Source organism: Leptosomus discolor, chromosome 9, assembly GCF_034619465.1.
Source record: "Leptosomus discolor isolate bLepDis1 chromosome 9, bLepDis1.hap2, whole genome shotgun sequence".
Lineage (NCBI taxonomy): Eukaryota > Metazoa > Chordata > Aves > Leptosomiformes > Leptosomidae > Leptosomus > Leptosomus discolor.
In genome coordinates, this window is record NC_141399.1 from 9160750 (window position 1) to 9181509 (window position 20760).

At 41.9% G+C, this 20760-nt stretch overlaps 1 protein-coding gene across 1 annotated transcript in view; it reads right to left on the reverse strand.

Annotated features, from left to right (window-relative positions):
- Positions 1-20760, reverse strand: part of PTPRG (protein tyrosine phosphatase receptor type G) — a 405981-nt gene that overhangs the window by 165456 nt on the left and 219765 nt on the right. Inside the window, exon 4 of the mRNA XM_086470025.1 lies at positions 17113-17261. Coding sequence (XP_086326151.1) covers positions 17113-17261 — 149 coding nt within the window. The remainder of the gene's footprint in view (positions 1-17112; positions 17262-20760) is intronic.

A 20760-nucleotide genomic window follows, 5' to 3' on the forward strand; every position in this document is an offset into this window, starting at 1 on the left:
TTGGTCATGCATGGGAGATTTGTTTGGAATCGGGATCACTTCTCTCTAGGAATATGACAACAGATTAAATCATTAAAAATGTATAGTCTGTAATTAGTTTATCATTGCCAGAATTGCAGGAATATTTTCCAACATAAAACTGATGCCACCAGCAAGAGATCATTTTGAAAGATCAATGTTGCTGAGATATCAGAAAACAAAGTAATTAGGAGACAGCATGCGCGCTGTTCTCCTCTGTACTTTTTTTTACATACACAGACACACACAAATATACAAACTATATAACTCCCTCCTTTTAAATCCAACCTGTGATGGGATGGATTCTGTGAGCCACAAAAACAGTAGTAGTGATTGTCTTAACTGACATACTAACCTAAGATTATTCTGAAGCACCACCGTCTTCTGAGCCTTGAGGATTTATACTAACTGCATACTTCTGGAGAAAGCAGCACAAAGCGCCACAAACAGGATCTTGGTATTAGTTAATTATGGCACTGCAATATTGTCACCGGAGGCATTTTAGAAATAAACTGCAGTACAGTGATGCTGTTTGTATTGCAATAGTTAAGGTGGTTTCAGACCATAAATTATAAACCTCATTTTTCAGAGTTTATGACAGGGCTATAAAAAAGGAACCAGTCCTAGCCAGTTTTCTTTTATGACATAAAAAAATTAGCTATTTGAAAGCTATACATTTATGCATGAATTCAATGGTTTCAAATGATTTTCCCCCTCCCACACTCTCCTATTTTCAGGATGTACATAGCCATGGTCACATCTGAGGGCCATTCCCCTCTTCCTCCATACTGTGTCCCATCCCCTCAGATGTATTACCTCTTAAAATCTGATTCTTTTGTTTTTCAGTGGGAATTAGCAATCTTATGTGAGTCACAATCCCTGGACAACTCTCGAAGTATTTAGTAAGGAAATATTAAAGCTGTCATTTTCAATATGAGGTTCACAGACCCCTAGGGGACTAATTTTAAGGGGTCTGGAGAAGATAATTAAGAAAAGTCAGTCTACTGTCAGCAGGCTTAAACGCACTGAAAAAGGGCCTATACTTCAGCAGGAAAATGTTTAGGAGACTCACAAACAAGAAAAAGTTCAAACCTGCACTGAAATACTAGATTATTTTTTTCCAAGGAGAGTATGAATTTAAAGCAGCGTACAGGGCTGATGTCAGCTTCCAGTACAGAGAGTTTTATTCAAAAGCAGATGTCAGCCTTATAGGCTCAGAGCTTATATGCAGCAGTTGGAGCAGCACATGCCAGTAGCCTCCAAATGCCAGCTCTGCCTCTGAAAGGACCAGTGAATTTGCACCATACCCACTCCTCCACTGCCAAGGTCACCATTCCACCAAGCTGTCACAGAGCACTCCACCTCCTGCTCATATGTACGATCAATCAGAGGTAAACATGTCCTTAAACAAGCTTAATGCCCTTTTGAATTGAAACAGTTACTTTCTGGATCTCAGTTTCTTTGAAGTCATCTTTTGGAGGAAGAAAATGTCCTCCACTTTTAATAAAAACCAGACTCCGTCCTTGTCTCATGTCACCCATCCTTTGGCCCTTTGGACTGTGGTGGGACAGGCTGCCTGGGAGAGATCTTTCTTTTTTTAGACAACTTCTTTGCATAAAAGACCTAGGCTATGAACACAAATGCATACCAAAGCAGTACACGGTGCCAGAAGTTGAGATCAAGCTCTTTCTGGACTAACAGTTGTGTTGATGCTTGTGGGCTTGACTTTTAGGAACTGAAAAAGCCACCGTGTATCAACCTGAAAGTATGCAGACCCATGTGCCAAGTCACTTTGCAAATGGGACACAGGATCCTAAGTCACTCACTCTTTTTTATGTTCTTCCCACTGCTCATTAATATTGCCAAAGAGCCCTATGATATTCAGTTGGAAAGCTCTACAAATGCAAAATGGTCTATGATAATCAAGCAAGTCTTTCAGCATACAGCTTGGTTTTAATCGTGCTTTTCATGCTCATAGTGTTAAACAGCTCTAGGCACCAATTAGTTTGTTAAAGATAAAACAGTAGGTAACAGAAAAAATATAATCATTTTTCCTGACCCAAAAGCTGATCGCTAAAGAAAAACAGTTCAGCTGACAGCTTGGGAACCTTTTCTGCTGAACTGGGATGAAATGCAATAGTTTTCCTTCCTCACAATTACACTTCCACAGTTAAGCACTCTTTCAGTCATGACCTCACCCTGGCTACCATTATATACTCACACCCAGGAGTGCAACTGTCACCCCCATCAGCTCAATGCGGTTGGTTCGTGTGGTGGTAAATCACTACCGAAACAGCATCAGTGTGGGTAAATGTTGGATCTTCACCTTGCAGCAGTAAGCAACCATGCTGCATTGTCTTACTTGCCCCTCTGCTAGTGGAGACCCTGAAGACCCCCGGGGGGGGGGGTGGGGGTCTGTTTGGGCTATGCATTTCAGAATTTGACACAGCGGTGCCCTCCTCTCCTGCCTGTTGGCCCTCTGCATTCAGTAGAGCTCTGCAAGAAAAGGTGCTTGGCAGATATTGGGGGAATCAGCTTGTTTTCAGAAGCCACATCTCTGCTCCCTCTCCCTCAGCTGGTTGCCCGAGATGATAATGCCCATGTTTATGTGGATATTTCCAACAGGAATAACTGAATCCATCAGTCAACTTGTTGAAACATTTGCAGGTTAAAAAAAAACAAAAACAACTTACACTTAACAAGAAGATCCTCTTCCCTGTTGTGGCAAAGGCACGACTCCCATTAAGCCCAATGAGAGTCACACAGGCTTCAAGAAGGGTGAACCCCTGAGTGTTTGGCTATAGCAATATCCTGTTGCTGTACAGAATTACAAAGATACAGAAACACTAAAACTTACCATCCCACGCTGACACTGAATGCATTGCCAAGACTTTCTAGGTGCACAAACATCCTTATTTGTATATAATATACATCTATGCACGTATCAATGAGACAGAATGTAGAGCAAAATCAGTTATCAGATATTAGTCATGACTTCTTGAAAGGGATATGATATTTCTGTTTGAACCGCACTTTAAGTACTTCAAATTGAGATACCGAAACCTCTTCAAGATCATTAACCTGGATTGAAAATAATCAATAAATAATCATTTTGCGTGTAAGTATGAAAGGCAAACGTCTGATACATTAATCGTGAAACCCCTTTCTGTACTAATGGTTGCCATAACCTAAGGAATCGATTCCATTATGGATATTTACACAGTGACCTATTAGGAATACACGGAAGTATCATTTTTTACATTGATTATCCATCCTAAAACAGATAGTAATGTATACTTAAATGCATGGATTGCAAAAATAATTTTTAACCTTTATTACGTACTCTTTGTTGAAAAGGAAATTGTTTGAGCATCATTGTATGAAGGATGCCATTTGAATTTATGTCTTAAGACATAAATGACAATTATAGATGTACAGAAGAAAAAAAAAAAATTCTCTTATTTGTAATAGCTGGGCAAGTGAGTTACCTGGAACACAAATGCTCCTAATCTGAACCCAAGCAAACAATACAGACGCTGCTAGGGAACCAGAAAATAAATACATATTAAACTTTTACAAATTGTATGCCTTTCAGAAATGCCTGCAGCAAAATCCCCCTTACAAATAGCTCCAACAGAAACCAGCATAAACTTAGTAAGTGTGCCTGATGCTGGAGGCAGTGCGTTTTAATTTGACAGACTTGTCCTGTGTCAAGTTTCCACAGTAAATAGCAGGGCTAGTGGGGAGATATCTGCAAATCCAACCATGAGACACCCAAACAGACTAAAACCTGAGGGCCATCACCTTCGGCCACAGCCCTCTGCCGCCCCAAGGCCACGGTACCTGCCCGCCTGTCCCGCCCTGCTGGCTCAGGGCTCCCGCTGCAGCACCCATCCTCTGTGCCACCAAGGAAAGGAAAAACCTCCATTTTAGGCTCCGAGTGGAGGGAAAGCCCATGGGTTACAGGACCAGCCAGGAAAGAGCAGCTGGAAACTGACAGAAGGCAGTTGTAAGAGGCTCCTAGCGAGCCAAAGGCTGCCTGCAACGCCAACGCTCTCCACCGAGTGAGGGCAACGGCAACTGAAACACTATAGCCCCGTCGAGGGGACATAAACATTACAGACCCAACGATGACGATCACCACTATCTGGGCACATCTCGAGAAAATGGAGAGAGTTTAACCTGGGACAGCAGCTGCTCTGTAAAAGTAAGGTCTGGACGTCTTCAGGTTAGTTTTACAGCCAAAGAGGAGAAACGGCTTCTTTTATTTGGCAATAACTCTGTGTAGAGCTCTCACCGGGAAAAGAGAAGGAAAATAAACTAGAGCCTCCTAGTACATTTAAAAGAAGCTGTCACTAGGTTAACCAAGCCCCAAAGAAGGCGTGTAGTACCTGCTCTTAGCAAATTCACTTACTGATTATCAAATCAATTTAGTGATTCGCTAAAGTGCCCATCATCCCTCAAGGCCGTCGCCACAGCTGTCAACAAAAACCAGGCACGGACTCCTCTCCTAAGGACCTAACGTGTCAAATCGAAGGTCCTATTCAAATCACAGCTTCCTGCCAGTTCTCATCTCCTCTTCCATCTTTCACACCATAATCTGCTTAAAACGGACAAAACCCACCGGTTTTGAAAGTGCTGAACTTTCCACCCGCCAGCGATGCCGGCGGTGGCATGGCAGGGATGGCACCAGCCCCTCAGGCTGCTGCAGTAAAGCACTCGTCAATACCAAGAGACAGAGGTACGAGTAATTCCTCCCGGGTGCTCAGAGGGCAGCCACTGATCTTTCCGGTCTTTATCAGAAAAAGGATTTATTTGTTGTTGATGTTGTTAGATAAATAGGTCTTTTTCAACATGAGCTGCTTTGCTAGAGACAGAACATATATAAGGTGCAATCATGGAAACAATACCGCCCTGCTGTACATCTCCTATCCTTCACAGCAGCACTCATTCAAAATAAAAATTCCAGTGCTGTTTAAATTCTTTCAACATGCATACATTTGGTAGAATCTGGTGAGTCTATACAGAGGAAACAATCTAAATCTCTCGACGTACTTACATACAGAGTGCTTAGCTGTACAAGCATTATTTCAAGCATGCACGCGCTATTTCTGTGTCCTGCGGTGTGCATCACAATCCCACAAATAATTCCCTACAATGTGAAGAGGTGTGGACCAGCAAGATATATTAACAAAAAGAAGCAACGTCAAGTTTAACCCAGTGACATTTTGGCATTATTAGCCATGCAAGAACCTGTGCAGAATCTGTCTACAAAAGCAAAATCTCAGCTGTGCCCAGCTCCCCCTCCTCTCCTCGCCATGAGGTCTGCAGAGCCAGCACCATGGAAGCTTTACATTCAAAACACCTCTTGCACAAAATGCCCTGCCATTGTAAGCACTGCAAACTCTCAAAACTGTTCTGTATGAGGCCCTATTTTAATCTTTTGAGCATCCTTTCTTTTTAAAGCATAAGCAGATTAAGCTCACTAAGCATCCTTCTTCAGCAATCACGGTAGATGCATTAAAATACAGTAAATGAAGAAGGGCCGATAAGACTGCAATGAATGCATTATCTCAAATCCCAGATTGCTATAACTTTACAGAAGTACAGAAATGAACCTAAGAACAGACTTTAAATACTGTTTCAAGGATAAAGTATCGAAGTATTGATCGCATGAGTGCTATTATCAGATGGCTATCTCTGGGTGTCAGGTGAATCCATTCACTGCTAGAAAGACACGTCAGGTTGTCAAGGCCTGAAAATTATCCTTACTAATTATTTCTCTCCTACTGTCCTTTTCCAGTACCAACTTCTAACTGCTGCCAAATTATTCCTTGCAATGTTACCAAAATGTTTTACACATCTATCTTACATGTTCATGATGGGAAAACATCTGAACTAACACTGCTAATAATGCAGCAATATTATGTCAGAGATAACGTGTGGATGTTTTGCTACCTCAAGTGTTAAGCGGGCCAAAACTGTTTGCTAGGAAGCTTTCTTTGAAATGAGCGCTTGCTCTTCTTCTACAGAAAACATTCATCTCTTACATGGTCTCACCTTCAAACTCCTCAGAGCTGAGCCCCACACTTGAGCTTTCATATGTTTCATATATATTTCATACTTCTTTTCTTTAAAATAGACCAACACAACAGCTGTTCGAGCTGCAAGCATCCAGAAATTGCTGTTGCCAGTTTCTTGAAAGACTAACTGGTAAGATCGTAGTCCTGTACCCTGGAAATACAGCAACTCCCTTCCAGGCTGTGCCTGGTAAGGGGACATGCAGCTCAGCGTGCACATCCCCTGTACTACAAAGGGAACAGGGACGGGAACATTTTATCAGAGGCAATGTAAGGAATATCTATTTTTAGTTTTGACCAATTTGGGTCTTGGTCTTGCTACTACTAAACTGTCTGATAAATCACCATATGGTTCAGTGGGAGGGCTAACAGGCCTTTCATAAATGGTATGCCAGCAACAACAGCATGTAGCTTTCAGCATTACTTAGTAAACAGCATGTGGTTCAACATCAGTGACTGACATGATTGAAGGTACGTACTTTGGGTATTTCCAGGAGGCAAAGGTCCCTAAAATTTTTTCTAGTTAAACAGGGAGCAAGAAGAATATTAGATGAGGTTGAGAAGAAAGACACGACTATGGATTTGAGGATGGGTGACTTCATTTATGTTCAGGAAATAATGGGTTTTACTTTTACTCTTGAAATTTCATCTTTTGAATGCAGCTCATTAAGTGAGCGCTCACATTCCTGCCTCCCAAACAGAATGAGACCTCTCAAGCAAAGAATTTCAAATGAATCTTTTTTTAAAACCTTCCCGTTATCTCCAATCTCCTATTTTGAGCTGGATGTAATGACATTTCTTTTTCTTAAGGGATACTATGGTCCTGCTCGGTATGTGCCATCACAAGATTAAATGTGTCACTCAACTCAGCAACCTACCTTCTCCTGCAGAGCACTAGCCTGCCCTAAGAGGACCTAGACATCAGAGAAGGGAGAACAGACTTTCCCCCAACTAAGAGGGATGAGGAACTGCAGAAAAGAGGTTTCCTATTCTTTTCAAATATATTTTGTAATTTTCACTACTCATCAGTGGCTAGTTTTGCATTTAAAAATTTAAACCTGCTACCCTCTGAAAACGTTTGGGCGCTGCACGCAGGCATTGAGCACTGAATTTGTTATGTTACTTATAGGCACTACCACCTTGAAGGAATGGAAGGGCTTGATGTAGAAGGAAAATCAACTAAAACCATTCTTACAGCAATCTGGTTAAGGTAAACGGCAAACACAAGCAGTGTTGCAGGCATCAAGTTCAAAACGCAGAATGTAGTTAAATACTCTATAAAGACAAAAATGACAAAAATTCAAGAAATTTAATCCATCCTGGTATGACCAAATCCCAAAGATCTCTCTCCCTTCCGTAACAAATATGTGACAGCTCTTTTGCTAATGTGTGGTTTTAATTCTCAAGTTACATGCACCACCCAGGGTGAGCAAGGTTGCCTCTCCACCCTTTATTTGGTGTCTGAGAGTCTGTTCAAAAATCAAATTTGCCTCCAGTCCCAGAGAAGAATGATTCATCCTTAACTTATTAGGGAGACACTTTCAATCTTCATTTCCTGGACAATTAACAGTCCCCTCTGGAGAAACTAACGTTCTTTTGGCAGACCAGGTGCCATTTTCTGTGCTTGAATAAACTATTAACAAACTGTTAGCCCACTGCAGGGGGAAAAGCTCTTTCCCACCTGGTAACGCTATTTCAAATGTTGGTGGGAAGCCAAAATTTGTATATCTTACACATGTGTACACCAGGAGCTATGTTTTATTAAAAAAACCCTCCTGAATGGTCAATGGACAACGATATTCAAGCCCTCTTTGAGGGATATGATAACAAAAGCTTTCCTGCCCAGGCAGTGAGTGCGCTGGAGGCAGCTGCAGGCAGGAAACAGAAGGGGCTGCGAATTCCTGGAAATACGAGCCTGCTTTGCCTCCTCTCTGAAGCCAGAGCATAAAGGAAAGCCCCCTCGGAGGACAGCCAGCCTAGATGGGATAGTGATAGAAAAGGACATTATTGGCCTTCTGAGGCACGTGCTGAAAAGCCCAACTAATTAGAGAAAACAGAATTTTGCTTATTAAGCTGGGCAGAAAAATAGGGAGCAAGAGGACACACGCATTCAGAGATATGACTGTTTTCCCCAAATGGTTTTTTTTCTTTATAGAAAGATAAGTGCTGTGCGTCTCAAAGGATGAGCAAACACATACCTTTTTTTCTCATTTTCAACCACTTGATAGCTATTTCTTTTCTACCAGACAGTAAACTCTTGCTGTGTTCTAGATACTTCTTCAACTTTAGTTACCCTTCCCATCCTGTCTGGAAATACAATCCCTGTGAACTGGGAAATAACAGGGACTACATTCATATTGCTGCCTGATCTCTTACATCATGTGAAGCTTTATGATAGAAAAAACAAAGCAATTCATCCCTGCAAAGCCTGTGGTTATAGCAGCAGCCCTGCTGTATCTCAGAGCAGGAATTCCACTGGGGCAGTCGCTGCACAAACCCAGCAAAGGGACATTCTTTGTCCCAAAGAGCTTTTAAACTCAGCATAAGAGACAGCAGAGGGATTCAGGTGGGAGGGCAAGAACATAAATATGATAGTACTGATCAGCACAGTCCGCACTGAATGCATTTCACAGCCTGTCTCCCGCTAGAATTAAAAAGCCTTTCGGTGAGCTGCATTATAAAATCGATTTTAATGAAAACCTTTTTTGGACACATGAATAACCAGACAGCAAGATGCATCTTCCTTTCTGGACTACACAAGCTTTTGGTCACCATGCCTTAGAAAACAGTTCTTTAACATGTGACAAAACAGGAAAAAAAATTTTAAAAGTAAAACCTGAATAAATGTACTGAGTTTTCTAACGGCGAAAAACATGTCTGATGTAATTTATTCTCTTGGCATGAAATTATAGCAACTGTTTAGAATTCTTCAGGAAAAAAAAAGAAAAACCACAAAAAACCCCACACAAACAACGAACTAAAAACCAAAAATGCAATCAGTAAAGCACCAGTATAATGGACAATTGAAATAACTTCCTGCTTGCTGCCTTAAATCATGATTAACATTGGTGAAATCTACTCCCACTGTTTGAGATCCAGTGAAATGACTTACATGGGAAATACTGGCCGACAAGCTACCAACAAGCCCATTAACCAGATGAAGGTTTTGTTTTGATTTTTTTTGTGTGCCAAGGAAACATTATCACTTCTTAACACATTTGTGCAATGTTTCTTTTTTTTTCTTCTTTTTTTTTTGGCCAAATGTTTTCTATCTTTGTTATTTCCAGAGGGCCTATTGGAATAACTACAAAGGGTCACGCATCTCCAGGGGAAGATGTCCCAAAGTCCCAGGACTGTTAGACTTGCCTGAAAGAGGCAGTGCTGAGCACTTACCAAACTTGATGTGCTTTTAACCAACATCCCAGGACCCTTGTGTACAGCCGATCTGGCACAGCATGGCATGCAAGCACACCCAAACTGTGCACTCGGTGCACCCGTCCACATGCTCAGAGCCCACAGCCCAAGGACACTGGCTGACCTGCAGCTCAACTCTTTGTAAACCTCACGCACTCCATGGCTGTGCATTTGACTCTGAAAAATCTGCCTTCCTGTGTCTAAGTTCCCAAACTTAAAAAGCTATGAGCAATTGTAGAAAACTTGGCTCCCTTTTTAAGACTGAGGTGGCCATTTCCACTGCGAGCAATAAAATAGCTCTCTAATAGCAGCAGCAGCAGCAATTTTCTTTCTGTAGTGTTACTCGAGTCCCCACATCTAGGCACACTAAATGAAGTGGTGCTTCTGTCCAAGATGTATTCGAACAGAGGGATGCTGAGGTTCAGTTGACACCTCACCCCTAACCTGGGCTGGAAAGCCTCCACGCGCAGTCTCACTGCCTGTGCTCACCTCTCACCACCACTGCTGGGGGAAGGAGGCTGACACAGACATGTCAGAGGAGAGCTCTCGCTAAATGTCCCTTCAAGTCTATCAAAGACCTAGCCTGTCCCCTACAGCTAAGGCCAACTGAAGTCACCTCATCATAATGAACCACTTTACCTTGCAGAAGCCTGCCAGATACTCTAACGTGGCAGCTACCTAACATAGTGAAGCAGCAGAAACAGCTATCATCTGCTGTCCTCTTCCTTCTCCTCCCATAATCAAGTAACTATTCCAGAAGAACAGACCTTAGCAAGCTCCCATACATACTTTTTTTTCCCCCCTTTTCTTGCCACATTGAGTGCCCAGAGTGAATGCCAGTAACTCCAGTGGGCTAAGTACCCAGTAAGCTCAGCACGTAAAGCTCACCTTTACAGCTGGGGAGAGACAGTCCCATTTTTCTAACTCAGACAATCCCACATTTCAAGTAACAATCCTATTGAATCTGCTACCTTTCATTAAAGTAGCTCTTATAACTCTGTCAAATTCTCCAACCTTTGTATTGATTTTTTTTCTCCTATTCAAAATAACTCTCCTTTACAACAAGAGCTGGCTGTCAGCCTCTTATCTCTTATTTTCACCCCATCTGATCCTCCTTCTCCTTGTCAGTCTTTCCAGATTCCAATTAATCATGTAGAAAATCAGCAATTTATGTTAAGAGGAATGTACAACTCTTAGCTCATCATTAACATACTGTAATTGCAGTGTAGTGCTACTGCCTCTGACCTTTTCAACAAGACAGTAGAAACCCTTTGGGGAAAGCAGGACATTCCCAACCAACATGAAAAGAGCTGTATCTGGTTCATGTTACTGAATAGTTACTTCAAAATAAAACTCTGGATGTGTTGTAACATTTGCAACTCACTCCAGAAATTACTGGGGCCTGGCAAGCAGCAGAAGATGCTGCCATAAAACCAAACTGCTGTTACATCCCTAAATTTTGTCTGGGTCTCTACACGAACAGTCCCAAGATACGCTAACCCCTCCACTAAACATATTTTAATTTCAGACCATCCTCTCATGTTTCTTCTTAATTATCACGGGGCATTCACAGAAAAGATCAGCCAGATGGAGACTAAATATTTCACTACTACAAGATGAAGCATTCTGCACTAAAATGGAACCTTGATTGCAATAAAGTCATTAATTAAAGTCTCAACTGATTCTCCTGTCAGTATATGCGAGGCACTAAAGACAACTGTGAGAAGACAGTGTATCAGCTACACTGAGGAAAATAAAACAGTAAACCAGACAGTTATAAGATGATGTTTAACTTGCACTGCTCACCGTCTTTACAGTGCAACGTGATGGAAACTCAGCCATGTGCTCAACATATCCATCCATTTTATGTTTTAAAACTATAACACACTGATTTCCTGATGATGAGAAACCTGAACAAGTTTTAAAAGCAGTGAAGAGCAAAAAGGAGTAAAGTCTGGAAAACCTGGAGTAAAATCTTACTTTACTGGAGACAAGATAAAGCAGCAGTTTTGCCTTTTTATTTTGTATTTTTAGAGTATTTCATGGCCATATGGACCCCCAAAGACTGTGGGGAAAGGGGAGACAGAAGACTTTAAGCAAATAGGCCAAAAATACCATGCTAAGTATCAATTTGGAAAAAAAAAAAAAAATTAAATGTGAAAATTCCCAAACCATCTCCCTGTCTCAATGATTAAAGTCAGGGGTGCAAAGAAACGTAGATGGAATAAGCAGTGTATGCTGAATTCCCTGGATACTCTAAGCACAGACAGCATGAGTATGAAGCCAAATCCTCACTCAGAGTTTCACCAGCACATCTCCTATCAAAGTCACAGGGAGCTCTAAGTATCCCCTTATAAGTGTGGATTTGGTCCTCGGAGAGAATATGACAGTAAAATTACTTCAGACAGTCAAAATCTCTCACTGTGATATATTCCCAGTGGTCCTCTTTAGGTCCCTCCATCATTTATTGACTTCTACTTTGCTACATCCTGCCAGATGGAGGCAAGGAAATTTGAAGAGCAACTACTAAATGAAATACAAGGAAATAAAACCAACGCTGGCTCCCTGTTTCACAATTAGTCTTTACTTGTGCTTGAAGCCAACACTAGAGATCTTTGCAAAATTACAATTAGCAGATATACTGCATGCCAGAATTAATAAACCCAGCTGTAACACAGCAACATAGGGTGTTAGTTCTCTCCTATATATCAAGAAAACATACTGTGATACGTTCATCTTTTAATGTCAAAAAGCATGCACAAAACTAAACACACCTACAAATGCACCAAGAGTAAAACTAAGGAACAGAAAAGGCTCCAATGCTAACATTAAGATTTAAATACCCCCTGCCATCCACAGGTCGATGAAAGGCTGGACGTACACTGTAGATGACTCCAGGTGTGACAGAAAGTCTTAACATTCAGCATAAAACAAAAAACCATGAACTAGTCTCAATCTGTTCCCTCTAGTAAAGGTTTTTGTGCACTGAATACCACACATTTCTTCTACGTTAATTCTGCCTGTGATAATACAAAACATCAGAATTTAAGTGATATAATGAGAAGTAGGATAGCACACAGTGATAAACTTTGGCAAGGAGATCTGAGCATTCAAATTAGAGCAACTAGCTGTAGATCTAGACCACGCTGAAGTTAGTATGTATATTCAAAAGGAAAAGGACGAAAATCAAAGAAGTAGCAAGAACAAAGACACCATTAGAACCTGGAAAGTCTTCTAAGAAACACACTTAAAGAAGAGCAAGAATTGTTAATGCAAATGATTGTTTTGTAATAATAATAATAATTTAGTAAAATGAATCTATCAACATAACGTAAAAGCTCATTAATCGACATGAAAGGGTATTAGCTCTTCATTTTCTGCTGGGATGGTTTGTGGGGTTTTGTTGTATTTTTTCCTCCTTTGGTTCTTTTTTTTAATGGAGAACAACTCGAGATCTCCAAAAACATGCATGTTGGCACTTGTGGGTATGAAATCACAGTGCTATTTCAGAAGCCAAGTTGATGTTCCTATTACCAATTTGGCCTAGACAGTGCAAGTTTGTTCATGTAAGATTAAAGGGATGAGGTCTCTATGGCATATTGCAGTATGGTCCTTGGAATAAGATTCTCATTTACTAAATAAATTACTGTATATTACTGTATAATGGTGTTCACATTACAACTGACAATTAGCGCCATTAAAGAGAAAGCTCATAAACAGCCAAAGCTCACATCAAATTAACACAGTCATGATTAAAATCACTCTTCTGATTTCTGCTCTTCACAGAAATAATCAGCATTTTGCATAAAAATGAGTACGAAGCAGCTCAAAAAAATCAGAGTTATGCTGGGATGGTGGTACTGAACTCCGCCAGCGCAGCACTGCCACGTCAGCGCTTCGCTTGCCTGTGAAATATTAAGCGCTGGGTTTCCCTCCTCGCAGGCAGCCCGCACGGCGTGCCTTGCCCACCGCAAGCTCTGCGCAGGCAGGGCTGGTAACCGCTGTGGTGACACTGGAGATTAAAGTGCTGCAATTACTTCTCTTGGCTCTAATGAGGGGAACCTGGGCTCTCTCCTGGCCTGAGGGAAGCTCATCATCTTTATTTTAATTTTGTCACTTCGCCATTTAAATGGTTTCTAGCATTTGCATGTTCATTTATTCTGCTTTGACTTCAGAAAGAAAAAGAGAAACCTGAGTAATTATAGTGGAGAAGAACAATAACAAAATACAAAGGAGTCAGCAATTCATTAAAATTTAGAGAATGCGTTGTTAAAAACTTTTCTTAACTTGAAGAAAAAAGGAGAGGGACTTTTTCTAAACTGGCACAGAGCCCACGGCCTCATTAGGATTTGCGCTCCACTTGCACAGCCATACCCTAATGGTATTGCTTTCATCTTCAGCATCACAGCACTAGTTCCTGGCCTCACCCAGATGATGGTGCTAAAATGGCAAGAAGGAGGGGAAAAAGAAACTTCAGGCCAATGCTGACCAGGCCGGGTATTAAACTGGAACCTGGCTGTGGATGAAATTTTGAAGCACATGGACATCTCTGTTCACGCATGCTACTTCAGAGACAGCCAAGCTCATAATGGCTTCATAAAGCTCAAGTATCACCAAGGAAAATCTAGTCAATAAATAAGCAATCAAGAGCACATAATAAAAGAATACCATTATATATGCCATGGTTTGAAAAGGAATCACAATATGCTACATATGCATAAAAGTACTGCAAGATAATACGCCTTTGATCCAACGTGCCTTTAACGCAGGAAACAAAAGGATGTTCTCATATATCTTACCAACTAATTTAACATATAAATCACAAAAAAATATGATCCAGATGGGCTTCAATGAAGGCAACCAATTAACGTAGACAGCCTTACCATCTGACACATTAGTTGTAATAATAAAAACCAAACAACATGGTCAAACAATAACGCTCTGTATTATATCTGACATTTCTAATTAGTTTCCGCATCCTCTTCAAGAAAAAAGACTACCAGCAAGCACTTTGTTTCCCAGAGGAAAAAACATCTAAACTTCATGTGCACAGAGCATAGTCTATGGATGAAGCTGATCTATCTGCGTTCCCTTGGGATGTGCTTTGGAACTAATGGGTTTTGCATAGTCCACATCTGGTTGCACAATTAAGACTCAAAAAATGCTTCCTGTCAGCTCCACGCCACTGTAACTGCTGCAGGCCTGGAATGCCAATACCTGCGCACTCCTTCAGAGCTTTACCTGAGTCCACAAGCTCAGAATAATCAGAATGATTCAGGCTTTGCTCTCTGTAGGATAGAATTTTGTTTTTTCCTTTCTACAGCCTTCCTAGAAATGCCACTTCTCAAACGAAGTACAGTATTTCTGGCACAGACCTCCCAGCATCAGGCAATTAGGGTTGCATCAGACAGTTGCAAGCTGAACTTCAATTAGCATTACAAATTAAAAGCTCCATCATGCATACATGTACAGTTACTGTTTGAGAGGCCTAATCCCAACTACGAGGACTGTTTTTGCACATATCAGCAAGAAGGACTCAGTTTCATCACCTTAGACCTACCGGACCCTTCAAAATCCACCCATGAAAAGTCCTTTTCAGCACATGATTGGAATGAGGAATTCTTGGGTAGGAGACAGCATCACAATGGGGAAAAGCTTGGCTTGGAAACTGCTCTTCCTTTTTCTGCTAATGCCACCATATCCAGGAAGGCCAGAGAACAGAGGTTCATGTCATTGCAATGAATATAAATCACATGGAAAACTACATTTTCATGATTAGTATTAACATTAAAACCCATATGATACAGCAATTTATTTTGCACAGCATTCATAAAAAAAGTGACCCAAATTCTGAAAGGCAGCCCCCTTTTATTTTTTAATTTTAAAGTAAAAAACCCCTTAATATTCCAACCAACTGAAAAGAAAATTAAGAATATTTAAACCAAAGGAAAATGATTTCTTAGGAATTTGCTCTTTTCCCCAAAGTAAAATAGCTCCCATTCATCAAGCCAGCATCAAATAGCCTTGGCATCATACAAAAGGATTTGTGAAGTGGAAATACTATTTCTGACACAAACAAGAAGGCCCAGGCTCCTTTACCATCTCCACTCCCTGAAATTTCAGAAGAGGAGTTGACTGGGTCTGTAGACTTTCCAACTGCTCCTTCTGCCACCCAGAAATAGGTTTACAAATATCAGTATTGCCAGAGACAGACATGGGCAGCATGACAACGTTCGGACCTTTGCTGCGTGTGTTTGGGGCGGGCCCCTTGTGAGAAACCACAGCTACGTCAGGCCAGAGGCTGTTGGAAAAGCTCATTAAAAAGAGGATAAAAAAAATTATGCCCCACAGAACATCCAGTGTACAACTTCAGAATTGGGAAACAAAAAAATGGCTTCTAATTCTCATGTGACAGGGCAGTTGGAGCAGGCAAGTGAACGCTGGAGGTTTTGGTCATGCACTAAAGTCTGTTACAAACTCCCTTTGTGCTTTGGAAGTCCCTCCCAACCTTCTGAAAAATGTGACTTGGCTAAAGCCACATGTGACAAATTATGGCAAGCTGGGGGCTGAATCAAGTTCTTGCAAGACCCAGCTCCCAAGACAACCATTTCTGCCCGCACGTGAGTTTTCTGGGTGAGCACAACCTGCTCACGTCCACATGCCACGCTCTGAAAGCGCTTATCTGCTTACCGACAGGCAAAGGTAATCCCAGATAACATCTGTTTTATCTCACCATGCAAAACCTTGAATAGAGAGTGAAAAGTACCAACAAACTCTATTGACACAGAAAACTTTGCACTGACGACAGAGCGACCGAGGACTATCAGTCACAAGCCAAGATCCAACCGCACCAGGCTCCACGGCAGCCCACGGCACCGGGACCCTCCCTAACACCTAAAGGCACGTCCTTGTGGCCAGCTGCACACAGTCACCCAGCCCCGTGCTCTGGGCACGGCCGCGTTGCAGGGTGCTGTGCCCGAGCCGACACCTCGCTGCCGCTGCGGCACGGCGCTCTGCGAGGAGAGCTGGGTGGCTGTCAGCCCGCGGCTGGCCCGGGGCCAGCTGGCTCCTGCACGGGCAGAGCAAACGCAGGGCTCTTTGCACAGAGCTGGGTAGACGTCCCGTGAGTACAAGGCAAGGGGTTGCAGCTGAATGCAGGTAGGGAGGGAGCCGTACATGGGCAAGGAAGCCGTACCGATGACAGACAGCGGGCTCAGCGCGACGGCTCCCAAACCGCTGCTATTTGTTTGTAAGCATCATGGGAAAGAAAAGATTTGGAGGGCAGTGAGATCACTTTGCGAATATTTGCACCGAGATCCGCCCACACACAAAAAGCTTATGGGAGACACGAGAAAAGTGGCGGTTTGCAACTTAACCCATGGGACGTGAGCGCTGGCAACGCCAGCAAAGCAGAGCTCAGAGCTGACATTGCAAAAGCACGTAAGAGATGATAGATAGAGAGTTGCGAGGGCCGGAAGGGCCTTGAAAGTGATATGTTCACTGAAGGAAACACTGCCCTATTTCACAGTTGTCTCAAACTACAGCAATACATTCTGATTTTATTTTTTTCAAGAACATAAGTGCATGTCTTTCCACTCACCTCAACAGGGAACCTCTTGCCATTGATGCTGTGCTCAGAGCCAGCTGATCCGTTGCTTTGACCCCAGTGAAACTCCACTTTCTCTGCCTTGAATCTGCCCGGCAACCCGGCACCACTGACAAAATAATCGTCCTTCAGCAGGATAGCAACTGCACACACAGAACAAGGAGAAAGACATTCTTAGCGCACTTTTTCTGAAGCATTTACAGTTTTTGCTCATTATATTAGAATACTTCTTCTAATGCAAGCAAAATGTCGGGTCATCATTTTCCTCTTTACAGGGATTGGTTTAAAAAAAAGTCCGCACGTAATGCTGGCTAATTATGGAAGTGATTATGAAGTTACATAGACTACAGCAAATCCCAAAGTCCAAGTTTCTCAAGGACTTTTTCCCCTTCTTATTGGGCTTTTATTAAAATTTAAATGGCAAACTCCATGAAAAACTGTTTAATGTGGTTCCAGAGAGTAATGGCTGACCAGCTTCCTTGGCCTTAGAAACCACTGAAGGTCTGCAGATCACAAGTTAAGAAAAGAATGAATCCTCTGTTTGCTGGATTTCCTCTATTCTGTTGGGGGCCGGAGGAGGGGAAAGCCCTGTGCCCTGTCCCACCTCTACTGCTGGACATGGCGGCTACTGTCCTTAGCCTCCTGGCTCCTCCTTTCTGTAAAATGGGGAGAGTGACAATAACGTTTTTGAGACCCACTCATGAGACATCCTCCATAAGAACTGAGTCTTATTACAGTAACTCTGACATTATTATGTGATTCAATAGGGGTCAAAAGGATCTTCTTTGTATATTCTTTTCACTTCCAAAAGCCTTTGTGTTTTATGTAAGAATAAAAGCTGTATGTCCAAATAGAGTGCAAAATCATACGGTGGAAGCTGGCACATGTTACAGGGGAGCTCCATGGCCCAATCAAGAACTCAGACCAACTTTCAAAAAATTCCTGTCTGCTGCTCTCACTACAAGATCACCTGTCTTTCTAGCATCTCCCATTTTTAATATGCATGATTCCTAAAAATTGCTCCCTACAAAATCCTTTCTTCTCATCCCTTACAAAACTGTTGCTTAAAAACAGAACTAAAATTAGAATTTTGTTCTTGTAAAAGCCATTGCAGACCACCGCTTGCTCTGCCCAGAATCCTATGATTAAAGTTTTTGATCTGGTTTTCTGTATTTTCTTTTAATTTAATGGGAATAGCATAACCCACAAGGATTTCTCTGTGTTCTCAAGCCAACTGTGTCATCACAACAAGAACATTAATATAAATCAAATTTTATTATGTAAGAGGGAGCATTTTATTCACTGCTGAAAACCCCCAAAAAAGCTAGTTGTGAACTAAAAGTTATTCCTCTGTTGCTGAATCAGTGGCAGTCTTCACTGCAGGCTAGGCTTTCTGCTGCACCAGGGCTGCCCTCCGTGGAGTATAGGCAGCTGGCTACAGCAGCCTCATCTCAGGTGCAACTGTACAATTTACACACATCTCAACTTTGAATTGTTTTATGTTAAAACCATCTAAATGTTAAATTGCAGGAGATGTTCAGATGTTTCTAAATTGCGCCAGCGACATCACAGGGCTATTTTCTTCCATGATTTCTGAAGTTCTTTTGGCACTCCCTTTGCATCAAAGTGTTTGTGTAGGAAGATGAGTGGTGCAGGACTGGCTGTAGGACACTGCCTGTGTCAGCCAGGGTACTACTGGTGGTCACTGACTTCTTACACCAAATCTGTGAAGTGACTGAAAGCACCACTGCTCTCTTGATCCCTTAAAAAATTCTCAATGAGCTCAGCAGTATTTTAAATACTGAATAATCTCACTCAATTGGTTATAAATTCTATAGATAAAATTGTAGGAGATGAGGAATACAGGAAAGCAGATTCATGTGCATCTGTTAAAAACCTCTGTGGGGCTTCAGTTGCATCTAATAAATATTTGATAGTTCCTAAATCATTTATGGCTCTGTCAGGGGTCATTTTACTTGTTTTAGATGAATAATTAAAAGGATAATTAAGAGGACGTACAATCTGAAATGTTCATCTAATTGTTCATTTTACAGTATTTCTTACACTGCTGAGCTGTACGACACATGCTCCCATCACCTTCCTATCTTAGCAGCATGCCCTTATTGCCAGCAATATGGGGGCTGCCCTCCCTTCCATGTGATCTCTAGTATTCAGGACAGGAATAACCAAGCATCACCTTACCGGGCTTTGGGTAAGGTGCTTTTATCCAGTCATTTCTGTAGAGTGCATAGCAAGGAATCAACCCTCAAACACCACTCACTTAAATTCCTATATAACTGAGATTACAAAACCAAAGGAGGAGGAGCACAGCCACCAGGACTGCAACTGTGTGATGCCATGTGCAGGATCAGGGCTGGAGCTCTCGTGACAGCAAAAATAAACCTGGATACAAAGCAGATCTTCCCCTGCCTTAGCAGAGCACCTCTGATGGTCAGGACTAGCTAGAGTGATGCACATCACACAGGAGAAGTACTTAACAGAAACACATCTCTAGAAGAAATTTTAGTAGGTTTCTCTAAGTGGAAGGAGTTTTTAGAAGTTCTCGTGACCAAAAAAGGGGTAAAATGGCAATGCCTGTGCAATGCTGGCGAGGGTACTGCTCCCACAGGTGCTCTTCCCACAGGGCAGGTCGGGCTTGAATAAGCCTTGTCAGCTTCAGGCCCGGCTGACACCAGCTATCACTTAATTATAAGATGGCACAAATTACAACTGCTAATGCAAATGCAACTACGAATGTGCTTATACTCCCCAAGTGATCTTTACCACTTGGGAACCAGCTACTGTGGTGATGAAATCGAACCCACATTAGTGCCTTTGCCAGTGTAATCAGGTACAACAGCATTTCTAGTCAAGACAGGGGCTTACTGAAGCCATTTCCATTTTCTGAATGAAACGCCGTTTTCTCTTGATTGTCTGCCCTTTACCTGGTATGGGGGACAGAACAAAAAAGAACACAACAAATCTAAGGAACAATAACCTCTTTTAACATTTCAGAGCATAAAAATAACTAATTGTTCTATCCTAAAAAAAATTGCTAGGTCCAACAGCAATAACAATAACCCAAGTAACACATTTCCTGCCAGTTAATGAGCATCAAGGTTAAGGGCCTTTGGCTTTCCCTCGGACCCCTGTCTATTTTAACCAGTCCTTAACTGCTGAGAAATGCCCTCTACATCCGTCACCATTGCTTAAACAGATACTTAGTTTACTGTCTCTGTCAGTCTGCAATGTGAAGGTCTCACGTGGCCATCTGCTCCAAGACTCTGCTGCCAAAATGCATCGCAATTTATGGCACAACGTACCTCTATGTTCTACCCACAAGCCAAAACATCCTACTTGGTTTGCTGCTTTACCACTTACCACCTTAAAAATTAATCCCAGGCGAGTTTCTTCAAAAGGTCAGAAAACCAAGAAAAGGAATGGGACTTGATAAAATGAGGGAGGAGTTAAGAGCTCAGCAGAAGAAATCAAGGATGACAGCAAGGCAAAAAGAGTCTTCACGTTACCAGTAAAAGGCCGTAAGTTACCAAGAAAAGTGACAGTTACTGTTGCTCTGCAAAGCAATAACTTGTCAGCAAAAATCCATACCCCAATGGGTGAGGAAATCAAATATAGCAGCGG